This window comes from Panthera leo, chromosome B1, assembly GCF_018350215.1.
Source record: "Panthera leo isolate Ple1 chromosome B1, P.leo_Ple1_pat1.1, whole genome shotgun sequence".
Taxonomy (NCBI): domain Eukaryota; kingdom Metazoa; phylum Chordata; class Mammalia; order Carnivora; family Felidae; genus Panthera; species Panthera leo.
Genome location: NC_056682.1, coordinates 145,901,463 through 145,915,638, shown reverse-complemented (window position 1 = coordinate 145,915,638; position 14,176 = coordinate 145,901,463). Strand labels below are relative to the sequence as shown.

Below are 14,176 nucleotides of genomic sequence, written 5' to 3'. Positions count from 1 at the left end.
TATCACAATAGGACTAGAAGCAGTATTTCTTCACAGAATACAAATATTCCAGAAAAAAAAAATTAACAGAAGTAAGCCCTACCTTTCTTGTCTCGGTGCTCAATACTAGCTCCTCTCTCTAGCAGTGTTTGTACCAGTTCCTCATGACCACCAGCACAGGCAAGTGTTAGCGCCGTATCATGATTACTTTCAGTCTATAAAAAAATTATTTTTTGATTAGCTTATTAAATAATTTTCAAATGACAGCATCAATTATATAATATATACTTATACCAAATACAGAGACAGATGTACCATTCTACTGTATCAAACATTCGGGTCTTAAGTTGTTCTTTTTCCATCAGCGGCTAACATGTGATTTTGTAAAGGCTACAAAATAACATTTGAACTTTATGGGCAATTCTTAAAGCAGGCATGAAGGAAAAAAAAGTATGATTTTCCACCCATATGCTATTTACAACTACATGATTAAATTAAACACTGTTGGACTCACTTTTACTTCTAGCCATTAATGGAGTAGCATAGACAACAGCACAGACAAGATTTGTTTTCCTATCTCAAAGAACCAAAAAAAAAAGGGGGGAGGGGACAAACTATTTGAAATGATCGTGTTTAGAGAGGCAGTGCATGGATGGCAGTGATCTCGGAGGACAGAAATGATTAACTCAACTTATTGCCTGGAGTTTCAAGGCTTCAGGGAAGACTGGGTACCCAAACACAGTCTGTCAATCTCCCTGAGTTGAAAAGGCAGAGTTTGGAGAGGTCAGGATGGCTGGAATTCATGGGGCAGACTACTAGAGAGGAAAGTACTACAAGAGTACTCTAGATTATCAACACTAAGTGATGCTCTGCCTAGGAAACAATAAATGATAGTTAAGTTACATGAATGACAACAGCTATACGGGATTACAGATTCAAAGACTATTACTAATAAAACAAACGACTACATATATGAAATATATATTTCTTATGTTTACATATTTATATAACATTTATTATATTTATGTAATAAATACAAAAAGAAATGGCATTTTCTCCCAGAAGGTCAATAACTCTAAAAACCAAACTCTGTCATCAAAAAAAAAGAATAACAAGAGACAAAAGGCAAAATCGATAGAGTCAAGAAATAAGAAAAAGCCTACTAGTCAGTGATGAAGAGGGAGACCGCAAAAGCTGCTCTGCAGAAGAGGCTGGCAGAGAGCAGAGCTACTGACTGCAGAGATCAGGGATGGCCACAAGGGAGAGATGCACCAACTACAACAATGAAGAAGGACATGAATACTTAAATGAGTGACCGCTCTGACTGTGTAATAGTATTTGATCTTCATTTCAGGTTTATAAGGAAGGAATTATTATGTTTGATTTCAGAAAAAAAGAGACAAAGCCTCAGAGAAATAACCTTCCAATGGTCACACAAGCTAATAACTGATAAGGATCGGCTTAAAAAACCAAGGAGATCCTGGATATCGAAATCCTCCTTTCCCCATCATAAAGCAGTCCTATGGCACGGCCAATGGAGGTCAATATAATGTTAAGTCTCTCTGCCTTATATGCTCTCTCTGTTAGTGTACAGACCATCAGAAGAGTCAACTTTATGATGAAGAGTCCACTTTATGATGAAGTTTATTAGGTTTCTAAGAGTTTCTGGGGGTTAAAAGAGTAATTTAGGAAAGCGGTGCCAATTTTAAATAGAAACTGAACAAACAAAATTTGAAAAAGATCAGCATGGGAAATTTTAGTGGATTAGTAAAATATTGGTTTTTTCCCACATTATAAAACATCAGCTCAACTGACATTTATTAAGCACCTTTTATGTTCAAAGTACTCTGTTAGGTACTTCAGGGTTGACAAAGATAAATAAATACAGTCCCTGCTCACTAGGAGCTTAGTGATTACAGCAAAGGGAAAATTTAAGTTCAAACTATGAAAGAAATATAAACAAGGTATTATGAGAGTTGAAGGAAAAATATTTAAAGCTAAGAAAAGAGGGCTTGTCAAATTCCTTGGGGAACTTAAGAGTGGGCAACTTCATTAATATCTTACGATAATCTTCTAAAGACAATAATGAAAGAATTTAAAGATTCTGAAGTGAGGTTTCCACCTTCCTAATACACACCTACACAATCCCCAAACGGTAAGAAACACTATCCTGATTTGTAATACCTCAAGAAACAAATTAACTGAAGCAAAAGTCTGGGTTAAAATTAACAATGATTAATAAGGCAAAGAAAAAAAAAAAAATAGGTGTTTTCAAGATTACTCATCAAGGAAATAATGTTAACAATATAGGTTGATGACTTTCTGAAAGGCAATGTATCACTAAAGTCATGTTATATTACACTGGCTAAGAAGTCACACACATTGTCATGTATCTATATCTAAGAGAAACCTGAAAGGGAGAGAGATGCCCAAAGCTTTGTTAAAAGCTCATTCAGGTCTACATTCTAAAGAAAATTTCCATTTAGCCTATGATACCATAAAATATACAATTTTGTATGTAACAGATGTTGTTATGATGACTCTATTCTTATAAAAATGCTAAAATTATATTCAATGTAAAAATATTATGTAAATTATCAACATGACTATTCAATTATGTAGGAATGAAAAATAAGAAGGAATCATAAGACAGATGCAATACTAATGGAAAAAGCAACTTTTAATGAGCTGGGATATAGGTGAAAAATATACCTGAACGGTCTGTAAAAATAAACAAAAAATAAAAAAGGAAATATATCTATTAATTTTACCTACATAATTAAATTACTTTGAAAATTATTAGGACTTCAAGGGCTAAGCTTTTTTTAGACTTCCATAACCTTCATAATCCCAAATCTCTCATTCTCTAAACATGTCAGAGGTAGCACATAAAATACAAAAAAGATTAAAAAAAAAAAAAAACAACAAGCATTTAGGAAGAATGAGAATTATCAGGGAATAATGACAATAATCAGTTAAATAATAAATAACTTGCTTAAAACTTCACATAAACAAGTAGAATGCATGCATTTGAAAGAAGAATGCTTTAATGGCAGCATACTGCATACCACTATTAACTCATTTTTCCTGGTCTCTTTAATATTTCTCATTAAATCATTGTGATGAAACTGTTCTCCATACTGCAAAACCAACAAGGGAAAAATATCCAAAAGATATTTATATTTATCCATTAAAGGCAAAACATAATTTTACATACTTTATCATTTCAGTCCTGACATATAAGTTAAACTTAATGTCTACCCTCTTTAAAAGATAATCATGGATTTATGTTATTTCACACAATAAATACAGAAAATATTTAATTTACCAGTATTCAACTCTAACCTTCAACCAGATGTACTGTTTCATATAAAACCTATAGTTCTTAAAAGTTTCTACATGATTACTAATTTCTGTATCTAACAGTACCCAGATACAAATTTTGTTATGCCATTCCAGCAAAATAAAGATTGGAGCTATGTTATGAAAAAAGATACAGTAAAAGTCTCAAATAATTCCTTCAAACTATCATTTATTGATGTTTCCTAAAGTAAATGTTGATAACAGCACAGTATATGCTATTAAAATATATTAAATGTTATTATATATATTTTATATATTTACTTTATATATAAATAAATTATATCTATAAATTATATATATAGGTAGATAGATATAACTTAATATAAATATATTAAAAATATTCAGGAAAGGGGCACATGGCTGGCTTAGTCACTAGAGCATGCAACTCATGATCTTGGCGTCGTGAGTTCAACCTTCACGCTGGGCACAGAACTTACTTAAAACAAGACAAAACAAAACAAAAAAACCAAAACCAAAACCAAAACCAAACAAAATGAATAAAAACAAATATATCCTGACAAACTTGATTCAGTAAAATCATTATGTGAGAGGTAGAGAGCCTGTGGCACATACTTACACACCAAAGGTAATTTTTAGTTATAGAATGTAAGATTTGGGGAACCTTATAAAGAGTGAAAACTCTCATCTTCAGCATTCTTCAAGTTCCAGAAATTGAACATGATTCCTGTTCATCCTTGTTAAAAATATTAGTTTCTGCATATAATGATCAATTAAATGAGTTTAAAGTATGATCATGTGAAGACTCATTAGCATATTTTAAGACACTTATACGCTGAAGGTTTAAAAAAATTAACATTTGTTTTGTTTTTCTTTAAATTAAGAATTGACGTAAATATGCCCTATGGCCAAGGAAACATGCTGAAAAGATGCAAAGATGAAAGAAAGAAAAGATGCCATCTAGGTGGTGGACCTATTTTCTATAATCTAATTTACCAGGTTAATATAATTAAAATCAGTGTTCATACTTAAGATAAAAAGTTGAAAAGGAGGTAGCATAGTGCAGTGGTTAAGAGCATAGATTCCAGACATAGATTGATGGGGTGGTTTGAAACACAGCTCCACCATAAATTAGCTGTTGGGTGAATAGTTAGTATCTCTAAGCAGGAACTTTGTAAACTCTATGACAAGCAGTGTAACTCATGATAGACTATCCCAACTGAAAAACCTCAATATAGAGACCACATATTTAAGAAGAACACAGTCAATCTTTTTACATAAGCATGTCAACTACAATTAACATATAAGATTTTTTAATTAAAAAAAATTAGAAATATTTGTATGTAACTTCTTAGAAATTAACTTATAACAGCAATAGCTGGTTGAGTAGTATAGTCAGGTAAAATTTCACCACCACTATAACAATTTCAAACTCAATAAAATCATGATCATATGAGGAATTTTTTCTGTGGCTATTTTATTCAAAAGAATTTTTTAAAAAATCCTTTTATATTTGGTGAGGTTTTTAGTTTTCCTTATGGATCAATTCTTAATTCCATATAAAAACTAGAAATTAGATCTCTGGTTAAAACATAACAGCTATAGGTTACAACACAACAGCCTCAGAGGGAAAAAAGCCTGGAGGAAAATAATGCAAATTCAATCCAGTTCTATATTGCTATATATTATTAAATATAAACCATGTGGTTCATAAATGATTATTTCATAGTTTTTTTAATTTGAAAAAATTTAAAAAACATACTATAGAGTACGGTAGTTAAGGAGGGTGTCTTTGAAGTCAAACCCACCTAAGTATGACTCTCAACCCCATCACTTAGCTAAATGAACTGATCCTCAGCGATATGTTTAATCTCTCTCTTAGCCTTGGTTTCTTCATCAGGAAAATGGTTATTTAAAAGTAGTTACTTCATATATGAGGTCTGAAACTCAGACAATTCCTTAAAATAGCCCTGACAACTTTAAGTGCTTAAAAAAAAAAGTACATATAACTTAACATTTGGAAAGCAAGTAAGAATAGAAATGTAATTCCTTTTTCACAGTATTACCAAGAAACATTTTAATGAAAAGGAAGCATTATTTTCTTAAACATTCTAAAAAAAATTTATTTATTTATTTTGAGAGAGAGACAGAGTGAGTGAGCAGGAATCCTAAGCAGGCTCTGCACTGTCAGCCTGGAGCCCGAGTGGGGCTCGAACTCATGAACCATGAGATCATGACCTGAGCTGAAATCAAGAGTCAGATGCTCAACCAACTGAGCCACCCTGAAGCCCCAGAAGCTTTATTTTCAATAGGTTGAGAGTATAGAGCCTTAATGGTAACACACACACACACACACACACACACACACACTTTAGGCAATTCAGGGTTACAAAGAACTGATCATTTACAAAATAAAAAGTTTTATTATGTATACTGCCACCTTCATCCATGTCATGCCTTCCCCACCTCAGATATATGTTTTTTTAATTAAAAAAATTTTTTTTTAATTTTTATTTTAAGTAGGCTCCATGTCCAAGTGGGGCTTGAACTCACGACCCTGAGAGTAAGAGTCATGTGCTCTACCAGCTGAGCTGGCCAGGGACTCCCCAACCCCAGGTAAAAATCAAAATACAAAACTAAATAAACCAAACAGTTCTCAGTACTGAATAAGGCCATATACCCTTTACCTTATTCAGCAGTCTTCTAAGCTAGGCCTTATCTTAAGCTTTTTTCCAGGACAAAACACAAGCTATCCTCCCCTCTCCAACTTCACTCTGACCTGAGATTACATGGTAAACTAATTTTTTAATTGGGTTTTGTGTTTTGTTTTGTTTTGACTTAGTCCTAAGACACAGACAGTCACTACATGTTTTAGTTGGCGAGATCAGAACTTTCAAAGACAATATAAATGCAATTAAGTATATATGATACATAAATGGAAGAATCTTTTATGTGTAACCCATTATAAATTAGAAGCATAGCTTCTAATTTAAGATTAGAAGAAAATACATACTAATTATAAATAAGTTATTTCTTTTAACAACCTCTTCTAGACTACAGTTAAAAAAAAAGTTACTGATGACCTTGAAAACCAGACCATCACATAATTATCAGTAATAATCTGTATTTGGTATTTTATTTTTTAAAATGTGGATTCGCATTCCTAACTGTGGCTCAGATCTCTGGCTGGAGACAAAACAGCCTAAGATGACTTAAGTCTAAGATGATTAATGTTTTTACTGATGATATAATTTTAGTTAAAAACCATCCATCCTGAATTTAGAGCTTACCTGTGCATCAATATCAATGGCAGGGTAGATAGGAAGCATGGCTGAAGGAGAGATGATAGGACTTGGAGTTGGAGTCTGAGGTTGGGAAATGGAAGCAGCGATACTGTGTGTAGGAGTGTTTGACATTGCAGATGCTCTTCCACTGACTGCTGTTGAACAAAATAACTGCACTTAATAAGGATGAAACATTGTTAGGTAACAGTAAGAAATAATTATTAGAAAATATTTAAAGACTTCTTAAAACAAAAGGTCTATAGGTAAACTGTCACAGCACTAATAACTCACTTTTCTGGTTATTTCTGACTTGGGATAACAATCTAAAAATAAAAAGTATATGGAGAATAACCCATTTTCTAAATAATAATCCATGTGAAAACCAAATTCCTCTCTTACAGTATGTAATCATAAAACCTCAATTCAAAATAACCCTGAAAACAAAAATATTCTTATGAATTAAAATTGAATATAAATGCAAATGGATTATAGCTTTTTTTTTTTCATTATAGCTTCTTAATCAGAAAACGAATAAAAGGTAAAACAGTCAAGTTCAGACGGAGGAAAGTGTGAGTTTTAACCTGCCAATGTCACACCTTATATTCCAATGAAAGTAGTATCACTGGGGAGAACCTCATGATAGAATCATTTAAAACACTTCCTACTCTTTTACTAACTGCAGACTGGGGGATGGTAACTTTCTGAATTGTAGTCCTCAGTAGGACCGTATAGTAAAATATAAAAATTTGATCCTCACACAGAAATATAGTTTCCCACATGTAGAATTATTCTGAGGGGGTTAAAATGCCCACCAATCAAACCAGCAATCACACTGACGAGGACAAAATTAAAAGATTAAGGTAGAAATAAATGTATGCACAATCATCCTTCAAATATAGATTATTGTTAGTTCTAAGTATAATTTTTCCATGATATTATTTTCACCAAAATATGCAAATTAATAAGGGGCTAATTAGGTCAGTAGTTGAGGTGGGAGGACTCCAGAAGTGGTGGCAACTGAGGGTATTTATATTCCCTCATGGATTCACTTCTGGAGCTGATATGTGAACACCAACCCTTTTTCCCCCCTATTAAAAATGCTATAGCACTGAAGTGTGGGCATAAATCTTTGAATGGTCAACAGTAGCATGGATGTGTGTTACCAACATACTTATCAACTACATCAGACAGAAAACAATCATGATTCACAACTGGATCTGAAACCAGGCAAAAGAGGTTATGATCCTGCCAAGAATAAAACTGAAATTGACCTTATTATAACAATTATAAACATGATTGTCAATTAAGAAATCTATTTTACATGAAATCCTTAGTTCAGGCACAAACATACACTATACATTATAGCAACACACATTCTATGATTATACATTTTTAAGTCCACTTAAAAGCTAAAGAAAAAACAAAGAAAGGAAACAAAACAAAACAAAACAAAACACTGTTTGAATCCTTAGGGATCCAGATAAATAGAAAAGGGCATGTACTAATATATTAAATTGATCATCTAATGACCTTGATGTTGTTATTCCATATTGATAGTTTTATGTTAAAAAAATCAAGTTAATTTAAATGTACACATTCTAGATATATCTCAAAACCATATAAAATCTATGGCTCTTAAAATAGATTCCATAATCTCCTCTGATTTGACTGATTTTCACAAATAAAAATGCTAAATACAAAAATCAGCTTAAACAGAATGAACACCAATCTGTCCAAAGAACTGATTTTTATTTCACAATAGTAAAAAAAAATCTAAGCTTTACTGTTAAATGACTATATTGTTATTTACATTTTAACTGGAATAAGTTCTTTTAAAGAACACACTAAAATTAGTTTTCTTATTTTGGGTCAAATTGTTTGTTCTTGCCACCTCATCTAAAAGGAGAGGAAACACCAATTCCCTCATTTCATTTCATTTCGGGTAGTTACGAAATTGGTTTATTAGAACTAAATACCTGCCTGTCACTCAATCATTCCCTACAGTTAAAAGTAACAACTTATAAATATGCAGGTACCTGAAGGAACTCTGGTATAGATCTTTACATGTGGTACTTCATTTTAGGGTCTGATTTTAGAGAAGGAACACCAGATGCTCTAGAAAAGTTTTAACATTAGGTAAGGAAAGAAAGAACTTGAGAGCACAGCAAAGGCAAGGTGTTAAGACTGGCTAAATAGGGAACTGATTTTGCTCTGACAAGGATGGAGAACAGGCAAGACAGAAGATTTGGGTCAGCCAAGTACTACAGAAAATGAGACTGAATCTTACAAGAGGAATCTAATAAGTTGGAATAAAGAACAAGTTTATTTAGGTTCTTTAAAGAAAAAGAAGAGGTTATGCTGAAGTGGGGAAGGAATACGGCACCTAATGAGGTTATAAAATATTAAGAAACCCAAAGAAAGAAATGGAAATGATCATTAGTCAACTGAAAGAACAAATACTACCAAAGAAGTTGTCTAAAGAAAAAAGTCGTAGAAGTGAGTGCATTAGTATATGTGTATGTTTATGCATTTGCACATGCATGATGACAGGGATGGACTGCAGGTAAGTTGTTGGATGTTTTTAATCCTGCTCTTCCGTCTGGTCATCTCTCCTCTCTCCATATAAATGGGCATAATAAAGAGGCAAAGTATTTTTATAATGGGAAGTATTTATCTTATTTCCTAAAAACTTGTGTGCTTTTGAAATTTTTTTTATATGAAAACACCTGGAACACAAAGGCAGAATTTAATTGTTTTTGTTTGGTAAACCAATTAACAGAAAAACTACTTTACAAACCTCTGATAATTCTGATCAGCATAAAAACTGTACAACTGGCAAATCAAGGTTGATAACTATGCCTAAGAACATCATGTAAATTCTGATAGCATATCAAAAAAAAATTTTTTTTTAAGTATTCCCTGGTAGGAATGTCCATTCTTCATTTAAATAACTTGACACATTTTTTGGTAGTTCAACCAACATAATAGAAAGAAGACCATTATGACCTAGATTAATGGCCATGTAAGTAACACCAAATTTGGGACTTTTGGCTACTGTGCTCCAATCTTCATAAGATACCAATGTTTCTTTAATTCGATTCCCAATTATTATAACCAGCTAATGGTGATTAATAGTAATTTTCAAATCTATAGAAAAATTGTATGTACAATTTTCATAAGATACTAACATTTCTTTAATTGCAATCCCAATTATTATAAGCAGCTAATGGTGATTAATAGTAATTTTCAAATATATAGAAATATTTTATATTTATCACTATAAGAATCTTTACAGTTCTTACTAATGATTATTAGACTATTGCACCTTCTAAGATTAGCAAAGAATTTCATTCCACATATTGTTGCTGGGGTGATACTAAAAGAGAACTAGGAAACTTTAGAGCAATTTGTAAGAACAAAATCTGTCTCATTAGCTGGTGTCTTAATTTCTGAATGTTAGCTAAATATCTCAACACTATACAATTTAATTTTCTTTTATGTTTTTAAAAGATGAAAGATAAATTATATATAACCTCATCATACTATATAATGCTGCCAAAACAGTTTCAAAATTAGAAAAACTTAATCATATAGAAGTATAGAACAAAGAATAAAAAAAGGGGAAGAGAACAGATAAATACTATCAAATTTCAACTACTTGCTGCCTTTTTCTCTTTTCCTTCCTTTTCAAATTTTCTTTTTTATCTTTTTCTTAAATCAAGAAAATTATCCTTCGCAGTATAGCATTCTTATGGCTTATAATCCTGTAGAACCTCATTCTACTACTTTGTTACAGAACTCACAAAAAGTAAGTACCAAAAACTAGAATCATTAAAACAACCTTCTAAAATATTTCTTCTTGCAATGAAACTAATTATAATGGAATATAATTGCTCTGGCTACACACTGAAAGATATATCATTTATGATACTGTCAGGGGACCACAACTTCCCATAATACAATTAGAAAGCGACTACACATTAACATTCACAGGGGATAAAATCACTGACATACAATCAAACCCTATTTGGTTTGGTTTGGTTTGGTACTTTATTATCGTTGTAAAAGTGTTTAATTTTTTTTTTTTTTTAAATATCCATCAGGTTTGAAGTCTGATCCATTAGGATATAAAGTATTTCTGTTCACAAATAAGCTTCCTGATGTGTCCTACTAGTTTTGCACTTCAACTTCTATCAATTTCCCAGTTTAATGGTGTGAATACAGAAGCACAAAAGCCAAAATTCAATCTTAGTATTCTGAACTTAAAGAGAAAAAACAAAATCAAAAACAAAAACTCAAACATCAACCCCACTACTGAAAAAACCTAGATCCCCAGCCTACCCAGCTAAGCCAAAAAGTTTCAGTCACTTGTATTGCATGAGCTAATCTTTAATTCGACCTGTATCCGTCTGAGAACTTCTGAGATTGAACTAATACTTCTAAGGATATACATGGGTCAAGAGTCCAAAAATAGTTCTCAAGTTGGGTAATGGCAAAAAATTCTGGCACACTCTTACTCGCCTTAAGCAAATCATATTTGATACCTGCTCATAACAATATAAACCCACCTGCCATGATGTCATCCAGCGTGTCATTGAGGGTCTGAGCAGGGCTGGCTACCATTAACCCTTGTTGTGTTTCTGTCAGAATTCCTTGCCCCAGCCCTGCCAACTGTGCTTGGCCCAGTACTGGCTGTCCAACTATCACTCCTTGCAGTTCTGTAAGATTTGCGATGGACCCTGGAGGCAAGGGACCTGCCGCCAGAGGCAAAGCTTGAGGCATGGCCAGAGGCTGGATTGGTGCAAAACCCATCTGAGCAGCAGTCTGCTGGGGTTCATCTTTAAGCAAAACGGGATCCACTTGCTGTAACCGTGCATAGTCTCCCTCGGAAAGCTGTTCTCCAACCCCAACAGGAGTTAGCAGTCCCAGATGTTGGCAAGACTGTTGCTGCTGCTGCTGAAGTTGAATTCTTTGAGCTTTAACCTCTAGATACTGCTTTTTTAGCTGCTGCTGAGTTTTCAGTTGTAACTCTCGTTCTACTTTCTGTAGCTCCTCCAAAATCTTTTGTTTCTTCTGAATTTGTTCCTCCCTTGTTTTGTTCAGCTCCTCGATCTTCTCCTTGGTAAGTTGGTCAGCGTGAGCCAGTTCCAAGGACTGCAGCTGTGCATTCTTTTCTATGGCTTCTTTTATCCTCTGTTCCAGTTCTGTTAACTTTCCCTGAGCCTCTTCTACAATGCTCTCTGGAGACTGATTGGTGATGTAACCCTGTACATCCTGGCTGTTTGCTGGCAAATGGCTGCTGGACTTTTGTTTAGAAGCAGCTGTGTGAAAAAGAAACCCCCTCAGAAGTGCACATGAATGGCATCCTCATTACAGAGTTACTGTTGGGAGGTTTAGTGCCAACAGTTATGCACCAAGTTATCATATCCACAGAAGGTGAAAATGCACTGTTAAGAAGTTTAAAAACAAATCCACCTTCTTTATCATAAATATAAAATGTATGTATTTTATGTGCATAGAGAAATCTCTGGGAAATTAATTTTAAAAATATCACATGGCTAAAATTAGACAATAGAGGGATGCAGGTCTGTGAGATCTAAGTGGTGCAATTAAAGTAAAATCTAAGGCTATGTGTAGATACTTCATCTGGTCATAGAGATGTAAAAACTTATCATCAGAACAGAAAAATAATGCTAGATTATTAAGATGTAAGGAAAACTCAGACCTCTAAGTCAAGGTTTTTCCACATTTGATAGTCTATGTCTTTTAAACACACACACATACACACAAAGAGTACCCAAACCACTGAGAAGTACCGGGAAATCTAAATCCAGCTAAAATTTGTCTTTGTTGGGGGACTACCATCTTCAAGACTGATAAAGGCAAGATATAAATTCACATATTCACACAGCTACCTGGCCAGTAGAGATTTGGGATTCAGTTTCCCTGGAAGAAAAGATGCTGGACTACGCCATCCACTGTATCTTCTGACAGCCAGGTGAATAAACAGATCTGGCTATGGGTACAGCAATCAGTTGTTTGCTACACCAACTGAAAAAGGTGCCAAGGCTCTAGACTGGTAGTAGTGACTGTAAAGAGCTGGTGGAAATACTTAGTATTCTTGTTGGTAAAATAATATAGGTAGCTAAAAACCAAAAAATTAAAACCACATTGGTTCTTCAGGTGAAACTTTTTAAAAAGAAAAACTGATTCAAACTGGTAGCTGTTAATGTTTTGGGACATGACTTAAAACATGCATGGTGTAACATCCACAAGTCAAATATGGACCTCAGAGTTCTAGAGAAACAAACAAGCATATCTGAAGTAACTTTCAATTATTGACTGAGAAAGGTAGCCCAGATATAAAATCTACATTAAACCAGTTACTCTAAAATATAGTTTAATTTTGATCTAACTTGTTCATTTTATGCCTTAGATCGCTACAGAAATTTAAGTAATTTACAAAAATGTCATCCAACTATACCCAGCCTAACAGTTTAGCACGAATAGAAATGACCAGTTATTACAAGAAATGGTGGATAATCAGAACTGCATCAGAGATGAGCATCTGAATTTCTCCTGCTAATGCTGACAATTCTAGCATAAATCAGTGCTATTAACTATCTTCTCTCACAGTAACATGCCTTTTTCACTAGTAAAAAAAATTTTTAATTATGTCAACTTAGTAAAATTCACCTTTTGTGGAAAAATAATTATAAATGGCTAGGTTTTTTGGTAATCTTATCATTTTTACCTGGATAACATGTACAAAACAGTCTTCAGAAGTATAACTGACCTTTATTCCTGATGGGAAGAGTAGTGGCAACATTGGCAGGTGGTTTGTCAGGCTCCTGAGGTGGGACAACCATGGGCAGTGCTTGAACTGGTACACGAGGAGCCTAAGACAAAGGAAACAGATTATATCTCTGCTTTTCTACACACTCCATTAAATAACATGCTTTAAGAATAAGTTATAAAGACTTCTTCAAAATATTTGTAATATGGTATTAATCTCAGACACTGATATATTTACTTAAAATATGTTGTTGCCAAATTATTCTCCACAACAGTTTTTTAATGTGCTTTGAATTCAAATGGTTATTCTTGCCATAGTAAGAAAACAAAGCAAAATCACATCAATCTACAATCTGAATATTAAACCAGATTATATCATTAACCATTTCAACTGCATACCTATAAAGAGAACTACATATTATAACAAAGTATAGTCAGATCTGTTTAAACTGAAACTATGAGCCAAAGGAGGATAAAGAAGATATGATATAAAATGCTTTCGTCTTGAATCTTACCCTATTTAAATCGTGGGATGGGGGGGTTAACTGAGTGACATCTGGTGGAGGGGCCGAAAGCAAATTATTAGGATAGTCCAAAAGATAGCAAACAACACTCGTATGGCCACCTTTTGCTGCTTCTATCAACATAGTTGAGCCATCCTAAGAGTGGACACAGAGAGGGAAAAATAAAAAAAAAAATAAGTTAACTTATAGAACCATTAAGGATGACAAAGCTAACAGGCCCTAGCAATTCAAATCTTAGGTTTAGTAAACAACACTTTCCTCTAATAAAACAGA

General features: G+C 33.4%; 1 protein-coding gene across 6 annotated transcripts in view; it reads right to left on the bottom strand.

Moving 5' to 3' along the window:
- The window catches only part of ANKRD17 (ankyrin repeat domain 17), a 163,047-nt gene that overhangs the window by 45,483 nt on the left and 103,388 nt on the right, over window positions 1–14,176 (bottom strand). For 3 of the 6 annotated variants that reach the window (XM_042936201.1, XM_042936205.1, XM_042936203.1), the window contains exons 13-17: window positions 13,895–14,038; window positions 13,381–13,483; window positions 11,153–11,905; window positions 6,591–6,739; window positions 83–194 (exon numbers count right to left, since the gene is read on the bottom strand). In XM_042936201.1, the coding sequence (XP_042792135.1) occupies window positions 83–194; window positions 6,591–6,739; window positions 11,153–11,905; window positions 13,381–13,483; window positions 13,895–14,038 (1,261 nt within the window). The remainder of the gene's footprint in view (window positions 1–82; window positions 195–6,590; window positions 6,740–11,152; window positions 11,906–13,380; window positions 13,484–13,894; window positions 14,039–14,176) is intronic. The other 3 variants (XM_042936202.1, XM_042936206.1, XM_042936207.1) reach the window with 3 other exon arrangements.